An 18,217-nucleotide genomic window follows, 5' to 3' on the forward strand; every position below is an offset into this window, starting at 1 on the left:
AGCAACAGTTTTAATAAAATAAGTGTTTCTTTTCGCAGAACTATTCCATATTTGCCAAAGTACTCTGCTGGACTAGAATTACTTAGCAGGTAAGTGTTTTTATTTAAGTGAAAGGTTATGCTTCTGACTGTTGTCTAAACATATTTTGTAGTTTTATAGATAGAAACCTCAAAACAACTAAATATTATCTTAACGTAGAGACTGGAAATTATTTACTTGTTTCCCTCAGGGGCTTTTACATTTCACTGATTAATCCAAAGGCCATTCAGTCTTTGAGCATATTGATCACTGTTGTGTTTACTATTGGGTACTTTATCATGTGCATGTATTGTTTATGATTTCTTTGTTGCAATAAAATTGATTCTGAATTTGAGTCCTTAATAATTTTCTTACTTTGATTACTTAATGTTATACCATTTCTTCTCCAATTCATTTCTGCTGTTAAAATACATGATTTTCTTAGCTATGACATCAAAAACATAAGTAACAAAGAAATAAAAAGATAAATTGAACTTTATCAAAATTTAAAACTTTTGCACTTCAAAGAACACCATTAAGAAAGTGAAACAACGGTCTGCAGAATGGGTAAAAATATTTGCAAATTATACATCTAAGTTATGTATCTAAAACATATAAAGAACTTTTATAACTGAACAATAAGATAAACAATCCAATGAAGAAATAGATGAAGAATTTGAATAGACATTTCCATAAAAAGATAGACAAATGGCCAGTAAGCACATAAGATTCTCAACATCATCAGTCATAAGGGAGATGCAGATCAAAGCCACAGTGAGATGCTGCTTCATACCCACTAGGATGGCTGTAATCAGAAAGACAAATATTGACAAGTGGTGGCAATGATATGGAGAAATTAGAACCCTAATGTTTTACTAGTAGGAATATAAAGTGGCACAGCTGCTGTGGAAAACAGTTTGGTAGTTTCTTAAAGTTTAATGTAGAATTACCATGTGACCCAGCAATTTCACACTAAGAGAATTGAAAACCTATGTCCATGTAAAAAATTGTACACAAATGTACATAGCAGTATCATTCATAAAGTAGTATTCATAAGAGTCTGAAAGTAGAAACAGCACAGATATTCATCAACTGCTGAATGGATAACCAGAATTTGGTATCTCCATTCAATGAAATATTATTCAGCCACAAAAAGGAATGAAGTACTGACCTGTGCTACACTACAGATGAAACTTTCAAACATCATGCTAAATGAAAGGAACCAATAAAAGGGGCACATATTGTATGATTCCATTTATGTGAATTGTCCAGAATAGGCAAATCCATAGAGACAAAGATAATGGTTGCCAAGGTCGGGAGAAGAGGGGATACGTAAAGACTGCAAATGGGAGAGGGGTATCTTTTCAGGGTGATAAAAATGTTTTGAAACTAGATAGTGGTGATAGTTGCCCAACTCTGTGAATATACTAAAAACTACTGAATTATGCACTTTAGAAGCAAGAATTTTATGGTATGTCAATTAAAATTCAATAAAGCTGTTATGAAAATAAGTATATAGTTACTACAAAATATTGGCTATATTCTCTGTATAATTTTTTGAGGACCCTCTATGCTGTTTTCCATAGTAGCTGCACCAATTTACATTCCCATCAACAGTGTACAAGGGTTTCCTTTTCTCCACATCCTCACCAACATTTGTTATTTGATGTCTTTTTGACAATAGCCATCTAACAGGGCTGAGGTAGTATCTCATCGTGGTTTTGATTTGCATTTTTCAGACGATTTGTGATGTTGAGTTCCTTTTCATATACCTATTGGTCATTTGTATGCCTTTGGAAAAATGTTACAAGCCTCTACCTATTTTTTAATCAGATTGGTTTTTTGCTATTGAGTTGCATGATTTCTTTACATATTTTGGGTGTTAACCCCTCATTACATACATGATTTACAAATATGTTCTCACATTCAGTAGGTTACCTATTTCATTTTATTGATAGTTTCCTTTGCTCTGCAGAACTTTTTTAGTTTGATGTAGTCCCGCTCGTTTACTTTTACTTTGGTATCTTTGCTTTTGGTGTCAGATTAAAAAAAATCATCACCAAGACAAGTGTCGAGCTTACTGCCTGTTTTTTTCTAGGAGTTTTATGGTTTCAGGTCTTACATTCAGGTCTTTAACTCATTTTGAGTTAAGTTTGGTGTAAAGTAGTTGTCAGTTTCATTCTTTCCCATGGGGCTGTCCAGTTTTTCCAACATCATTTATTGAAGAGACTGTCCTTTCCTCATTGTGTATTCCTGATTCTTTTGTTGTAAATTAATTGACCTTATATATGTGGGTTTATTTTGGGGCTCTCTATTCTGTTCCATTGATCTTGTGTCCGTTTTTATGCCAGTTTCATGCTGTTTTGATTATTACAGCTTTGTGATAAAGTGTGAAATCAGAAAGTGTGATGCCTCCAGTTTCTTAAGATTGTTTTGGCTATTCAGGATCATTTGTGATTCCATGCAAATTTTAAGATTGTTAGTTTCAGTTCTGCAAAAAAATGCCATAGGAATTTTGATAGGGATTGCATTGACTCTGTAGATTGCTTTGGATATCACTTTGGAGCATGTGAACATTTTAAAAATACTAATTCTTCCAATGCATGAACATAGGATACCCTGCCACTTATTTGTGTCTTCTCTAATTTCTTTAGTTAATAATCTTATAGTTTTCAATGTATAGGTCTTTCACTTCATTGGTTAAACTTATTCCTAGGGATTTCATTGTTTTTGATACAATTGTAAATGGGATTATTTTGTTCATTTCACTTTGTTTCTAGGGTATAGAAGGAGATGTTTGTATGTTGATTCTACATCCTGCAACTATACTGGATTCATTTATTAATTCTAACAATATTTTGGTGGAGTCTTTAGGGTTTTCTATGTATAATTACCATGTCACCTTCAAATAATGAGTTTTCCTTCTTCCTGTCTAATTTGGATGCCTTTTATTTCTTTTTCTTGCATAATTGCTCTGGCTATGAATTCCAACATTATGTTAAATAAAAGTGGTGAGACTAGGCATCCTTGTCTTGTTCCTGATCTTAGAAGAAAAGCTTTCAGCTTTTCACTGCTGAGTATGATGTTAGCTGTGGGTTTGTCATACATGAAATTTGTTGAAGTACATTCTGTCTGTACCCACTTTGCTAAGAGTTTTTATAAATGGATGTTGAATTTTGTTAAATGCTCTTTCTGCGTCTATTGAGATGATCATATGATTTTTATCCTTTATTTTATTAATGTGGTGTATCACATCACTTGATTTGTGGATGGTGAACCATCCTTGCATGCCTGGAAAAAACCCCACTTGATCATGGTGTGTGATCCTTTTAATGTACTACTATATTTGGTTGGCTGATATCTTTCTTTGTTTAATATAAGCGTTTATAGCTATAAATTTCCCTCTTAGCTCTGCTTTTGCTTCTACCCATAGTTTTGATATGTTGTAATTTTATTTTCATTCATCTCAATATTTTCTGATTTTCCTTTTGATTTCTTGTTTGACTCATTGGTTGTTTAAAAGCATATTGTTTAACTTCTGCAAATTTGTGAATATTTCAGTGTTTGTCCTGTTACTTATTTCTAACTTCAACCTTTTGTGGTCAGAGAAGATATTTTGTATGGTAGCTATCTTTTTATTTTTTAATATAGACTTTATTTTTTTTTAGAGCATTCTCAGGTTCACAGCAAAATTGAGCAGAAGGTTCAGAGATTTCTCATATATGCCTTTAAAAATCTATCAAGACTTCATTTGTGGCCTAACACATGTTCTCTCCTGGAGAATGTCCCTTGTATACTTCAGTAGAATGTGTATTCTGTTGTTGAGCAGAGTGTTCTGTATATGTCTGTTATCTAGTTGGTTTATTCTGTTGTTCATGTTCTCTTTTTACTTACCCTCTGTCTGGTCAATTTATGCATTATTAAGAGTAGGTTACTGAAGTTTGTTATTGGAGAACTGTTTCTCCTTTCAATTTTGTCAGTTTTTGCTTTGTGTATTTTGAGGATTGTGTACAATAGTACAATTATCAAAATGAGGAAATTAACATTGACATGTAATCTATGACCTTTTTCTCATTTTGTCAGTTGTTCCGATAATGCACTTTCTTCTGGACCAGGGTCCAGTCAAGGATCACGAGTTGTATTTAGTCACCATATCTCATTCATCTCCTTTAATCGGTAGCAGTTCTTGTGCTTTCTTTGTTTTTTGTGGCCTTGACACTATTGAAGAGTGCTGGCTTGTTATTTTGGAAAATGCCCCTCAATTTGTGTGTATCTGCTATTTTCTCATGATGAAATTCAAGTTAGTGCCTTTATGGGAGAATGCTAGAAGAATAGTGTTGTGTAGTTCCAGTGCGTCATATCTTTAGGCACACGAGGTTGATATGTCTCATTAGTGTTGATGTTAGTATTGGTCACTTGGTTTAAAGAAGTGTCTGCCAGGTTTCTCGGCTCTTAATGCTGTTTCCCCTTTTAAATTAATGAGTATCCTGTGGGGAGATACTTTGAGACTGTGAAAATATCCTGTTTCTTTTCATACTTTCACCACTAATTTTAAGATCTATTACCGTTCTTACCTGAAATAATTATTATGTTTACCAAATGGTGATTTTCTATTTTTATAAATTTTTTCTACAATTATTAATTAGAATTCTGCAGGGAGGAGTTTTTCCTTTCTCCCCCATTTATTTATTCAGTTATTTCTTTAAATCACTGAATTCATGGATATTCATTTTATTCTTTGAGTGACAACCCGTTGCTGCCAGTATTTATTTTGTTGCTCAAATCGTCCCAGATTTGGCCATTGTACGTCTCTTCAAGTTGACTTCTGTGTTTTTGTAACATATCCCCATTATTTTTTGAGCTTTTCCTTTCTGACACCACTGGATGTTCCAGGTTTCTCTTTAGATAGTATTTTCTTAATGTATGGCTTGTATTTTGAGTTAGTGTTTTGCTTTTCTTAGGTATGAAGATACATGGGCTGCACTCCATAGGAGAGCCAAGGAATGTGCAAGTGCTGGAGAGGTAAGGACTTGTCTAATCTTAAACTTGTGGTAAAAATATCTTTTTGCAGTGTTAAATGCTAGTTTTTAAGAAATTAAATGTGTAATTGTATTAATGTTTTGTAGGATATCTGCAGTGGAATTTTGTAATTTATTATGACACTAAAGCACATTTTTATAATTTCTCAGTCAAGTAGTTTAGTTTCATTAGGCTTAGAGAGTTTATAACTTTTATTCTAGAGTCGTAAGTAAGCATTTGGTTCATCCACATATAATGCTTTAAATTTGAGTCTGATGCTTTTGTAGTATATGTAAATTATAAGGTGTAATTTTCTACTCACTATTTAAGAATTCCTTATTATTTGGGCAAAAGTTTAACTTTGCTTTGTCAACCTAAAACCATTAGTTTGCGTATTAGCAAATAAATATAAAAATTTCAAGAGTCATGCTTAAGTCACTTAGAAGAACAAACTATTTTCTAGCACCACAGAGTTACAATGAATAAAATTAACTTGTAATTAAAATTATTTAGTACATATATTTAAAGCTTTTTAAGCCAGGATCAAATACTCTGTGCTATTGATGCCAGTCAAGCTTTATTTCTTTCTAAAACCACTTCTTTGATTTTGATTTTAATTAATTTAGACTGAAGGCTGGAAAAAAAAACAAACAAAAAACAGGGAACTGAAATCAGAGTGGTTTAAAAAAAAAAAGAAAAACCAACATGGAAGCTGGGGTCAAATACTAAAACAGAAGCTTTAGAGGTTTATGTCTGTGGGGATTTTGAGACTTTGTCTATGGGGACCTGAGCCTCAGTCTGTGATTCCTGCATAAAGCTCTTGGATATTTGAAGTGGCTACATCTCTCTGAAAGGTTAAGCTAGGGAGCTAAAAAAAAAAAAAAAAAAATACAAAGAAAAGCTACCTGTTGGCAAAAGGAGGCAAGGAGGAAACCTGTCTTTATGACAACTTGGAACATACCTAGTATCCTTTTCGGATTTGTTTCCGTGGTCTTGGCCTCACATGAGCGTGGGGCTCTAATTTACACTTCCTGCAAGATCAAGGAACCACTAACTTAAATGAAGGGGCCACAAGTGACTATGTTTTTTTGTCACCCAACAGAAACAAACACAGGTTCTGCAAGAATGAAGCTTGTAAACCTAGGGCTCTCAAGATTCCCACAGATTGATCCCCCATGCCCCTCCCCAAATTAACAAAAAAGCACTCATCTTCTTTATGCATGGGCTCCTTGTACTGTCTTGTGATTCTGATATTCTAGCAATTTTATTTGAAATTTAATTTGAGGATCTTCTCGCACATTGTTTTAAAATGTATATCAAGCTTAAATATAAAATTTTCTTATATAAATATTAGCCAGAACTTTGTATATGTGTTTGTCTGTGAATGCTGGATAATAAACAAAAGGCATTTTACCTGGGAGACATTCTGCAGTCGATGGCTGTGTTGGCAAACGAAGTCCACCCATTCATAAAAAACAAAATACACCAGGTTTATCCCAAGATCAGAAAGGTTGTTTTCACATTAGAAAATCTTTTAAATGCTGTTGACCACATTAACAAATGAAAAATAAATGATCATTAGATGCAGAAAATACATTCAATAAAATTACTCAGAGTAAAACATTTTAGCAAGTTTTTAATAGAAGATAACTTTTGTCCTGATATCTACCCAAACCTGCAGGATCTGACTTGTAGTATATTTATCCCATATTCAGTCATCTTGCTAAAAGCTCTTATTCTAATAATTTGTATTCAGGGATAGGAGTTGTTTTGTGTAGATGGAAGGGAAGGGAAAAAACTTACCAATCTTTCATTTCTTCATGGCTTTTTATAGTGGGTAGAACCTCCAATATAACATTAAATAAAAGTAGCTAAAGATCTTGGTTCAAATTTTGGCTCCATCAGAGTTAAATGTGAAAGGAAAAGCTATACATCTTTCAGAAAATAGTAGAAAATCTTTAAGAGCTCAGGGTAGGGAAAGATTTCTTAAATAAGGCATAATCACCAGCAACAAATTAAAATATTGATCTTTTTATCAAAGCTTCTGTTCATCAAACAACACTATGAAAAAGTTAAGCAAGTCATGAAACAAAGGACAAGTGTTCAAAAAAAATATGGAAAACCTCTACAAACCATTAAAAGGGAACAATTACCTAATAAAAAGAGAGCAAAAGGTATGACCAGGCGTTAATACCGAAAGAAAAAACATGAGTGGCCAGTGAACGTGGAAACGTGTCCTCACTCGATTAGTATTCAAGGAAATACAAATTAAAGTCTCAAATTTACACTCATTAAATTATGAAAAACTTAAGAAGCCTTGAATTTTCTGTGCAGACGGTCATTATTCATAGATGACAGTCTTCCTGTCGTCACAGATGATGAGGAACAAGTAGAACTAGGGAGTTCACATCGATGGACACAGTCATGTTAGAAAAAGTCAGTTGGCATAAAATAGGGGTTGAAGTTGCACATGCCTTTCAAGCAGTGGTTCCACCCCTAGGGGTGCTTCCAGAGCACTGCATCCTTAGCTTTCTCCTGGTAATGTTGGTATGACATAGAGTTCCTTGGATAACATTGACGTGGTGTCATCCATTCGCTGTGTGACAAGTAGCTGAGAGTACTTGAAGTCCGAGGTGGCTAGGGGAGGTCTAGTTACTCCAAGCCCTGTGGAACTACTCTGGGAGGTGACGAGCTCAATGTCTTTGACATGTCAGTAACTAATTTGTGAAAATTGTGTATATGCACCAGGAGTTTTGTATGAGAATACTAGAGGATTTTAGTGAAACTTGAGACAGTCCCAAAGTCCAGCTATAGAGTAAATTATTATTCATGAAATCAGATATTGTACAGCAGTGACAATTAGTGAACTGCTGCACTGTATCAGCGTGAATGAGTCCCACAGTGTTCGATGAAGACTATATCCCGTAGAGGAGCTTTAACAAAACTTACTGCTTTGATTGTAAGGAGTGTTTCATAATAAAATATATAGGAGAAAGAGTTTCCTGTAAGATCTGTTGTTGAATTTATGCTATTTAGGGGGCCTTAAATTTTTTCATAGTTGAGTACTTGGTTATTTTAAAACCCGTATCTGATCAAAAATGCCTCTATTGATTTCCAGAAATATAGTCCTCAGCTTTAAAAATGGAAATTTTATTTTAAAGCTCTCTGACGTACTGTTGAGACATATGTAAACATCTAAAATGTATATCTTTAATGTGCAAAGTGTTTTTATCATGTGTTTATTTTGTCAGGCCATGCTCATGTATCTTCAGTGGCCTTTAACCACACAGTGTCAGACTGCCAGGGCAAATATACTTAAGGACAATTCAGTCTTGTTAACAAATTATTTTATACTCAGCTGCTTTAAAGCTAATACTTACTAAGTAGTCTTAAAATTCAGAGCAACATCTTAGAAAATAGTTTGGTCAATGGTAACTTTGCTGTCTAGGCTTTTTCTACATTTTTTTTTTTACAAGTTCTTTCTGAGGTTTTTTTTTTCCCCTCCCTTAGCAATATATAAATGAATACGTAGTAACTAATGACTTAGTGGTTAGATTCCAAGGGTACCTTTTTAAGGTTAGACTTCCAGTGCATTTTTTTGCTTCCTATTATTGTGAAATATTTGGGTGCCTTCAAATTGAACTCTTAAGAGTCATGTTTTAACAATTTGGTCTGTAAGCTGGTTACATTAGACATGCATCACTCTCTCGAGTTCCAGCTTGGATCTCTCCTGCCTGTGGTAGAAAGTGAACTGAACTGGGTGTAGGAACCCCTAGTTTCTGCAGTAATACATTTTGACGTTGGGCAGATCAATGTAGTCTCTGTTTTTAGTTTCCTCAGATATAAAATGGTGTAACACACCTACCCTGCTTACCAAGCAAAGTTGTTTGGAAATCACATGGAATAACATGCTCCCAAAACTCTGAACTGTTGAGTTTTATACAAAGCAAGGTCCTAATATTACCCATTTTGAAAATCATTGGTGTTTCCTGCTTTTTCTTCCTTCTCCTAACCGCAGTGTCCACCAGGAGGAATTTTGGAATGAAGCACTATAGATTTGTCTTGCTACTTAAACTTGATTTCCTGGTGTTAAATTTGGGTTTATTCAGAATTATTTGCTTGGAGGAGAAAAATTGGCCTTCTGGAGATAGCTCATTTATTATCACTAAGTAAAGTTGAAATACAGTTTTTCAGAACCCTTTCTTTGCTAGCTTTTCACTTTTCTTCTTCCTTTCATGCCCCCCCAAAACACAACCCTAGAATATGGATTAAGGGCATGGACTTAAGTGTCAGATTCCCTGGGATTGAATCTAGGTCCTCTGTGGCCCTTGAGAAGTTGACTTATCTTTATTACACCTAATTTCTTCATCCGTAAAATGGAGGTGGTAATATTGCTCTGTTTACAAGGTTGCTCTGTTTAAATAAGATATATGTAAATTGCTTAGCATGGGGCCTGGCACATAGAAAATGCTCAAAATGTTTTAGTATTATTACATAATTATTGATAATGATTTCTGAGAATCCATTCAACTTTCCCTTCTTTTAAATTAAAATGATGTTTTAATGCATTCTGATATATTCTCTGTATACTTCTTGTATTCTATATGCAGAATATAAATTTTTAATTTTGTGAAAAATGTGAACTGTTCTGTACTTAAGTTTTAATATATAAGTATTTTGCACTTTAACTTTCAGTAAGAAATAGTTAATATCTAGAATTTGTTACAGATTTTTAAAAGTATTAACTTAATTAACCAGAGTAGTTAAGATTTAACAAGCTTTTAAAGAAATACACCATGTATCAGGAAAAATATGTATTGTCAGATCAACTCTGTGATACAGGAGTTATTTTTTCTTAGAGTTTAAAAACTGAAGCTGAGTATTTGTTGGACCTACTACCAGACTAAAGCACCAAGAGGGTAGGATTTTGTTTTTTCTCTGTTCACCGTTGGGTCACCAGTGCCTGGCAAAGAGTGGGTAGTCAGTAGAAGTTTGTTGAGTACTGTAAATGAATCCTGTGGACACAGATCCTTGTTTCAGGCCTTGGTTTCCTTATTACTGCATCACAGCTGTCTCTGTTAGGGCTGCCTAGTGTGTTTTAAATACTCTTCAAGATCTTTATAAATCTGGTTGGCACATTTTTAAGTATACAAAATTAATGAGAAATGCAACTGGAGTAATGCTTGATGTCACCTCCCCAGCTGAGCTGAGGCTTGTATGTGAGGTGGTCACCCCTCCCACGCGGGCTGAGTAACAGTGGGGAGGTGGGGGTACAGTGAGGGGAGGAGGCAGCTTGCTAAACTCCTTGTCATAGCTTAATTCTTTTATTTCAATGTTGTGAATGCCTGGAATATATTAAAATGTAGAAACTAAAGCAGTCCAGCACCACATCTAAATAATTTTCTACCTTACTTTGATATTTTTATTCCTCTAAAATTTCTTTCTTTAGTGAGATTTAGTAAAAATCATTGTATTCATATTTCAACTCTTAAAGAATCTTAATCTTGGGATGTGTAAATTGCCCCCCTTTTTTGGTAACTTAACTGTAAACTCTGATTTACATATAAAATTCAAATGCATTTTCTTCTGCTGTATGATGGATTTTGCAGTCTATACTTATTGGACAGAATGTAGGCATCTTTCACGATTCTTGCCTGTCATTGGTGATGCTTTCAGAAGATGACCTCTCCTTGCTCCTTCTAAATCTTGTTCTGGGCCCTTTCATTCCTTACCATGTTGAGACCAAAACAAAATTGTCTAGGAGAAACTGATGTCTGTCATTTTCCTTACAGTCTGATTTTAGGCTAGTCTAGCATCTCATAACCCTGCTATTAGGAACCTTTCACATCTGAATTTCTTCTTTGTTAGTATAAACCCTTTTCTCCTTTTTCTTGGGTTTATCAGTTGCCTCAATATTCCCTTCATATGCAAGTACCATTTACCTTACATTATGCAGTAAGTGTCCCTGTTTAAATGTAAATTGAATCATAATATATTCTACATGCATTCGGGAACTTTTCTTTTAAAAGAAATCCTTTTGTAAAGCAAATAATTACCCGTTCATTATGTTTTGGGTTTGTTTTTGTTTTCTCTTTGGTTGTTATTGGCAGTTTTTTGTTTTATTTTTTGGATTTTCAAATACATGGTTTACTTAAATATAGGGTACCCTTAGAAGTGACTTCTAAGGTCATTGCTGAACTTTCTCTTTTCTGGGTTAAGACGCACTTTGTGATACAAGCAGTAATTTGAGGTTTTCTGCACTGAATATTAAGGTGGTTCTTTTCTAAGAAAGAAAACAACTTCAGCCTCTCTGTACTCAGGAGAAGGGCTTTTAAAGATAACATTGACTGGCTCTCATCACGCTGACTATAATCTCTTTGTGCCTACAGTCTGGCTTTACCCTTGCCTCCCTCTTCTGCGTTGCAGCTGGTGGACAGCGAGGTGGTCATGCTCTCCGCACACTGGGAGAAGAAGCAGACGAGCCTGGTCGAGCTACAGCAGCAGCTTCAGCAGCTTCCAGGCTTAATCGCAGATTTAGAATCCATGACAGCAAATCTGAGTAAGTTTTATGGTTGCGTCTATACATTACTTCTGGGAATGAAAATAAGTTGGTATAATTCCAAAGCTTTCTAAGACTACATTAAATTATTCCTTACCAAGATTTGGGGGGAAATAATGAGTTCTGATTAATTTCATATACTGATTAAGTGAGGATTAGACAAAAAATGATTTGAAGTATAGAAATGATTTCTAAAACACACCACTTTTTCTGCCTTGGTTCTGCTCCAGAAACATAATTTTGTTGATTCTTAAGGTGACTTAGGGTTGTCTTCGTGACTGTCAGTCTCTGTTTAAAAGTATAAATGTAGGAAATAAAAGGGATTAGGGTGGCTTTCTTATGACTATAGGATGAACTCTGGAAGCTGTTGCTTTTGAAATTAAGTCTGCTCAAACTTTTCACGTTCTTGTTGGCCATTTGCATTTCCTCTTTTGGAAAAATGTCTGTTCAGTTCTGCCCATACTTTAAATGGATTAGTTGGTTGGTTTGCTATTTAATTGAAGTTGATTTATAATGTGGTGCTAGTCTCTGATGTACAGCACGGATGGGCTTGGAGGGCGTTACGCTATGTGAAACAAGTCAGAGAAAGACAAACACTGTAAGATACTACTAACATGTAGAATCTAAAAAAAATACAAACTAGTGAGTATAACAGAAAAGAAACAGACTCTCAGATGTAGAGAAGGAACTCGTGGTTACCAGTGGGGAGAGGGACAGGGGGAGGGGCGAGATGGAGGTGGAGGACTGAGAGGTGCAAACTATCAGGTGTAAAACAAGCTACAAGAATGTATTGTACAACGCAGGGAATGTAGCCAGTATTTTAAAATAACTATAAATGGAGCATACCCTTGAAAACTTTGTGAATCACTATATTGTATCCCTGTAACATACAATATTGTACATCAACTATGCTTCAATTTAAAAAATAAGACATTGTAAAATAAACACATAAATAAATTTTTAAATGGTTTTAAAAAATTAGGTCTGCTCAGAGCTTCATGTCTTGAAATAGGCTTTTTTCCCCTCCGCAAACTGAGAGATCAGACAGATCCAGTTAAATGGGGTACCTGTTTGGCTAAATTTACACCTTGTGGAAATTTATGTTTCTGTTGGTTGTTTTCATTGGGATGACTTACGCTGGTACTCTTCATTTCTTGGATTTATATTCAGAAAACTAACTTTTGTGCTTGGCAGGGCCACAGCTTTGGATAATATTGTGGCTTATTATTTTCTAACCAAGCTTACGATCTTAGTGAAGTAAGAGGTAGGAGCTATCTACCTTGGAGATGAGTTTCGTGAGCTAATAACCTGATCCAGTCTTAATTGGTAGGGTATCCCTACCTTTTAATCACCTCTTCTTTTTTAAATATTACCTTTTTTAAAGCAAAACAAAGCTGATTTACAACACAAGTAATTAGTAAATCATAAAACAGGTTTTTGTGTGTGTGTGAATAAAATAGACCCGAATGGTATTTGCAGTGCTATTGCTGATAACAATAGCTCACGATTATAGCACCCACTGTGTGTCAGAATTTGTTCAGGGCTTTACAGATGTTACCTTCAATCTTCACTAGATCCCTGCGAAAGTAGCTTTTATTATCCCACTTTTCAGATAAGGAAGGTTAGGCTTGGAGAGGTTGTGACTTGTTCAGGGTCACACAATAAGATGTGGATCCAGGATCCCAACCCAGGGGGTGACATCCTCAGTGGGGGTGAGGTGGTTAGGATGGAAGCTGCCCGTAGGCCCCACGAACAGCAGTCTTGAAGCCCTGGCATCAGTGTTTTGTAATTTCTGAAGGCAGGGCATGGAAGAGAGATTCTGAGTCGTAGGATTAAGGCCCTCTGCATTATTTCCCTCTTGCAGGTGTAGGAATGAGCCTTCTCAAGTCTTTGATAACTAACTGATGGAAAAAGCCTCCAGGATATTTGGAATATTCCTTTTAGCCACTTTCCTTTTAGCTGCTCTTCCTGTATCTCTTTGAGTTACTTGCTTTCCATTGGTTGTGTATTTCTTTGCAGAGATACCTACGATAATAGCCCCTTCTTTTTTTTTCCAGCTGAGAGTAAATTCTGTTTATAGATTTTCTTTGTTTGATACCACTCTGCTGATGAAATGCCCTTTGCCACAATTCTAATTATTTTCATAGTCAATTCTGCTTAGGAAATGCAGTTTAAATAAGTCTTTCTTAAAATAGAATATACTGTATTTTCTTCTCAGTTAGGATTCTAATATCCTGGGAAAAGTCTGACATTTAGAGATGTAATACCTTCTCTTTGGAAACTGCATTTTGGCTTCTCAAATGAGTGGGGTGGACTTCCCAAGTGCTCACTTGAATTCTCTCTTTACTAATCTGAGAACATTGACCACTGAAAGCAAATTAAAGCTAAAGGATTCTCTTTATACTATATACTATATATATATATATACTATATATATATATATATATACTATATACTATACTATATACTAGTATAGACAGTCACTTCCAAGTAATTTGAATCATATTTTTTTCATTTAAGTAGTTAACATACAAGGTGGGGAGGGTGTAGCTCAAGTGGTAGAGTGTATGCTTAGCATGCACAAGGTCCTGGGTTCAATCCCCAGTACCTCCTCTAAAAATAAATAAATAGACCTAATTATCTCCCCCCAACCAAAAAAAAAAAAGCAATTAACATACAATATTAATTTCAGGTGTACAATGTAGTGATTCGACATTTATGTACATTGTGAATTAATCACCATGCTAAGTCTGGTAGCCTCCTGTCACCATACAGAGTTATCATAGTATTATTGACTGTATTCCCTATGCTGTATATCACACCCCCAGGACCAACTTATTTTATAACTGGAAGTTTGTACCTCTTAATCCCCTTCGCCTGTTTCACCCAACCACTCAGCCACCCTCTCCTCTGGCAACTATCAGTTTGTTCTCTGTGTTTATAAGTTTGTCTGTTTCTATTTTGTTTATTCATTTACTTTGTCTTTTAGATTCCATATGAAAGTGAAATCATACGGTAGTTGTTTTTCTGTGTGACTCATTTCACTTACTGTAGTATCCCCAGGGTCCATCCATGTTGTCACAAATGGCAAGATTTCATTCTTTTTATGGCTAAGTAATACTCCACTGTGTATATCTATATATTACATCTTTATCCATTCATCAGTCAGTGGACACTTAGGTTGCTTCTGTTATCTTGGCTGTTGTAACTAATGCTGCAGTGAACATAGGATTGTGTATGTATCCCGATCGGTCGGTCGGTCGGTCTGTCTGTCTGTCTGTCTGTCTATCTATCTATCTATCTATCTATCTTTCCTAATTAGTGCTTTCATTTTCTTCAGATAAATACCCAGGAGTGGAATAACTGGGTCATATGGCAGTTCTATTTTTTATTTTTTGAGGACCTTACATATGTTTTCTATAGTGGCTGCACAAGTTTACATTTCTACCAACAGTGTACGAGGGATCCCCTTTCTCCACATCCTCACCAACACTTGTTAATTGTCTTTTTGATAACAGTCATTCTGACAGATTGTGGTTTTGATTTACTTTTCCCCGATAATTAGTGATGTCGAGCATCTCTTCATGTGTCTGTTGGCCATCTGGATGTCTTTCTCGGATAAATGTCTATTCCAGTCCTCTGCCTACTTTTTAATCAGATTGTTTGCTTTTGTTTTCTTGATATTGAGTTGTGTGAGCTCTTTATAGATTTTGGATATTAACCCCTTATTAGATATATCCTTTGCAGTATCTTCTCTCATTCAGGAGGTTGCCTTTTCATTTTGTTGATGGTTGCGTTTGTTGAACAAAAGCTTTTTAGTTTCATATAGGCCTGTTTGTTTATTTTTGCTTTTGTTCCTTTTGCATAAGGAAAATAATTCTGAAGCCAAATTTGGTAGGTTGTAGAAACATATATCTATTATCATTAATGTATTTTGTGAATTCATTTTAACGAGTTTATGCATCATTCTTAGATATTTGAATCATTTGAATTTAAATGTTTGTTCACATACTGTGGATTCTTTCATTTTTTGGTAGCCTCAAAATACTTTATCATCACCTAAATACCTTGGCATGATGTTACAAGGCTTAAATAGTCAGGCAATAATAAAAAATAAAAATAACTTAGAGGAAAATAATAACTCATATATATGTAGTCACAAGATTCTCTTAACGTCTTTAAACTTTTTACCCTTTCACTGTCAAATCCATATCCAATCAGTCCGTCCATTTTCCAGACTACTTAACTCTTTTAGTCTTGCCTTGCTCTCCAAAGAGTGTGCCCTTATTAAAGAATAAGGGATTAATATAATGTGAGCAATTTGGACCTTTGATGATGCTTTTAGCTGTGTTACGCTATGGCTTAAAAATATGACTCCTGATTACATGCTCCCTCAGGAATTAAGAACAGATAATCCATTCATGTTGTGTTTTTTTTTTTAATGTGGTGTGATCCATCCAGCTTACAAAAAGCCTGTGTAATAGGTAATTACTGGTAAGGCTTATCATGCAAAAAGAAATGATAAAGATATGCTGGGAATTCAAAAATAAGGGCCGTGGGCTGACTCTCAGATCTGGGTTTTGATCCCAGTTCCGCAACTCCCGATCTGTGAGACTCCGTGCAGGTTTCTTAACTGCACGAAGCTTTAGTTCCTTTGTTTGCAGAATTGAGGGTAGTTGTAGGGTTGAGTGAGATGATGGGTGGAAAGCACTCAGCACAGTGCCTGGTACATATTAGGTATCTGCTGAGTGTCAGGCACTGTTTGTAGGCTCTGGGCATGCAGCAGTGAACAAGACCGGGTAACTGCCACCAGGATGCTGACATTCTAGTGGGAGTCTCTCTAGCCGTTGCAAATTTACAAAGCCATCGTCTTTGACGGAAGGGTGTGGATGGATGTTACGCAATTTAGCTTGTCCTGCAAAATTGTTCAAATGCAAAACCATACATGAAATGTGGTGAGATGAGCAGTGTAGTGTTCTGTATAGTGAAAGGCAGTAAGGGTAAAATGAAATGTTGTCTTCCAGATTCTGTATCCTTTCTTATTCTGTGCATTTTATTGTAAAACTAGTGAACTGTTTGAAAAGTATTTATTGAATTCTCTTGAACTTCCACTAGAGGGTAGTCTAATCCTGTTCCTGTATTGAAGTTTATAATGTCAAGGGCTTGTCTGAATTTTCTCTATTGCTTAGTTTATTTTATATGACCTACTTTAAGAAGACTGTTACCTTCATCTAGAACAGAAGATTCTGTTAATTCTTAGATAACAAAGGGCTGTAAGAGAATGAAGGCTTTCTACTGCATTTGCGCGTTTCTTTTGACCTGACCTAACCAGATACGTCACTGTTTTGCTGTCTCTGTACAGAATTTGAGAGTGCCTCTAGCAGGGAGACAGTTACTAGGGTTTCATGAAACAGATTATCTTATTGTCCAGGTTATGTTCTGAAATTAGACCCTTCATTAACTCTCTTTAGGCACCTTTTAGTATATACTACACAGATCTCATTTGTTCCATAATGGCTTTTTAATGCATTGACTTAAAGTTCCCTATTACCATACCATCATTACCTTATTACCTTATTACATGAAAGAGTAACAAAAGCATTTGAAGACTCTTGTGGTCTTTTAGTACCTGGCCTCTGTGACCTATGGATTTGTAGTCAGATTCCTTGAGGCTAATTATTTTTCTTAGAAAAAAACTCATTAAGTGTGAAACTATTAATTTTAGCATGCTGCTTTATATTCTTCATTTATCAGTGGTTACACTACAGATAATACGTATTTGAACTAAATGGCACAAAGGAAAATTCCAAACAGAATGGCTCTTCCTCTGGGACGGTTTCCTCACAAAGATTTGTGAAGCTCTTTCCCGCACAGCTGTCAGGCTCTCCCAGATGGCTTTTCCCAGTAAAATTCCACCCATCTTTTCCACTGATCACTGAGTGAGACATATGCTCTTGTTACAGTGAGCAAAATGGTGAGGCTGGAGCTTCCTGTAAAGGTATATTTGTATCCACGGAGGCCTGCTAGTGTTTTATGTACATGCATTCTAAGTTTGGTTGCCAAATTTACTCATATCTGCAGTTTGTTTTGTAATAGGAGATAAGCAGGTTGTGACAGGAAGATTACATTCTGCCCATTTTTAAAATTTTCTAGTTTTTTGTTAATGGACATACTGGGGATTGAACCCAGGACCTCGTGCATGCTAAGCATGTGCTCTATCACTGAGCTATACACACCCCACCATGTCTATTTAAATTCAATACTCAGAATATATATCATATATATGCTTGTAATTATTAAAGAGATTTTTAAAGTTTTTAATATAAAAAGGGAAGAAAATTTATTTATTTTTTATTTTTTTGGAAGTGAAAATATTTCTTAAAGAGAAAACATGCTATAAGGAAGAAAATTTATTTTCATCAGTACAGTTCTTCTATATTTTATTACTGATTTGAAGTCTGTTAAAAGTTAAAATGGACAAGTTCCATTGCTGCTTCTGCTTTAACTCACTGGTAATGCGGCCTGATTTGGCACACTGATAACAAAGTACCATCATGTAGTTTAATGTTTTCTGAGTGCTATGTCCATGTTTAATTTATTTGTTTACAAAATTTAACATAA

General features: G+C 35.2%; 1 protein-coding gene across 2 annotated transcripts in view; it reads left to right on the plus strand.

The window, feature by feature from the left end:
- DTNBP1 (dystrobrevin binding protein 1) overlaps nucleotides 1-18,217 on the plus strand; it is a 137,446-nt gene that overhangs the window by 57,026 nt on the left and 62,203 nt on the right. For both annotated transcript variants that reach the window (XM_072945638.1, XM_031688120.2), the window contains exons 3-5: nucleotides 39-89; nucleotides 4,980-5,040; nucleotides 11,464-11,596. In XM_072945638.1, coding sequence (XP_072801739.1) covers nucleotides 11,485-11,596 — 112 coding nt within the window. In that variant the 5' untranslated portion in view covers nucleotides 39-89; nucleotides 4,980-5,040; nucleotides 11,464-11,484. The remainder of the gene's footprint in view (nucleotides 1-38; nucleotides 90-4,979; nucleotides 5,041-11,463; nucleotides 11,597-18,217) is intronic.

The sequence above is a fragment of the Vicugna pacos genome, chromosome 20 (genome assembly GCF_048564905.1).
Source record: "Vicugna pacos chromosome 20, VicPac4, whole genome shotgun sequence".
Lineage (NCBI taxonomy): Eukaryota > Metazoa > Chordata > Mammalia > Artiodactyla > Camelidae > Vicugna > Vicugna pacos.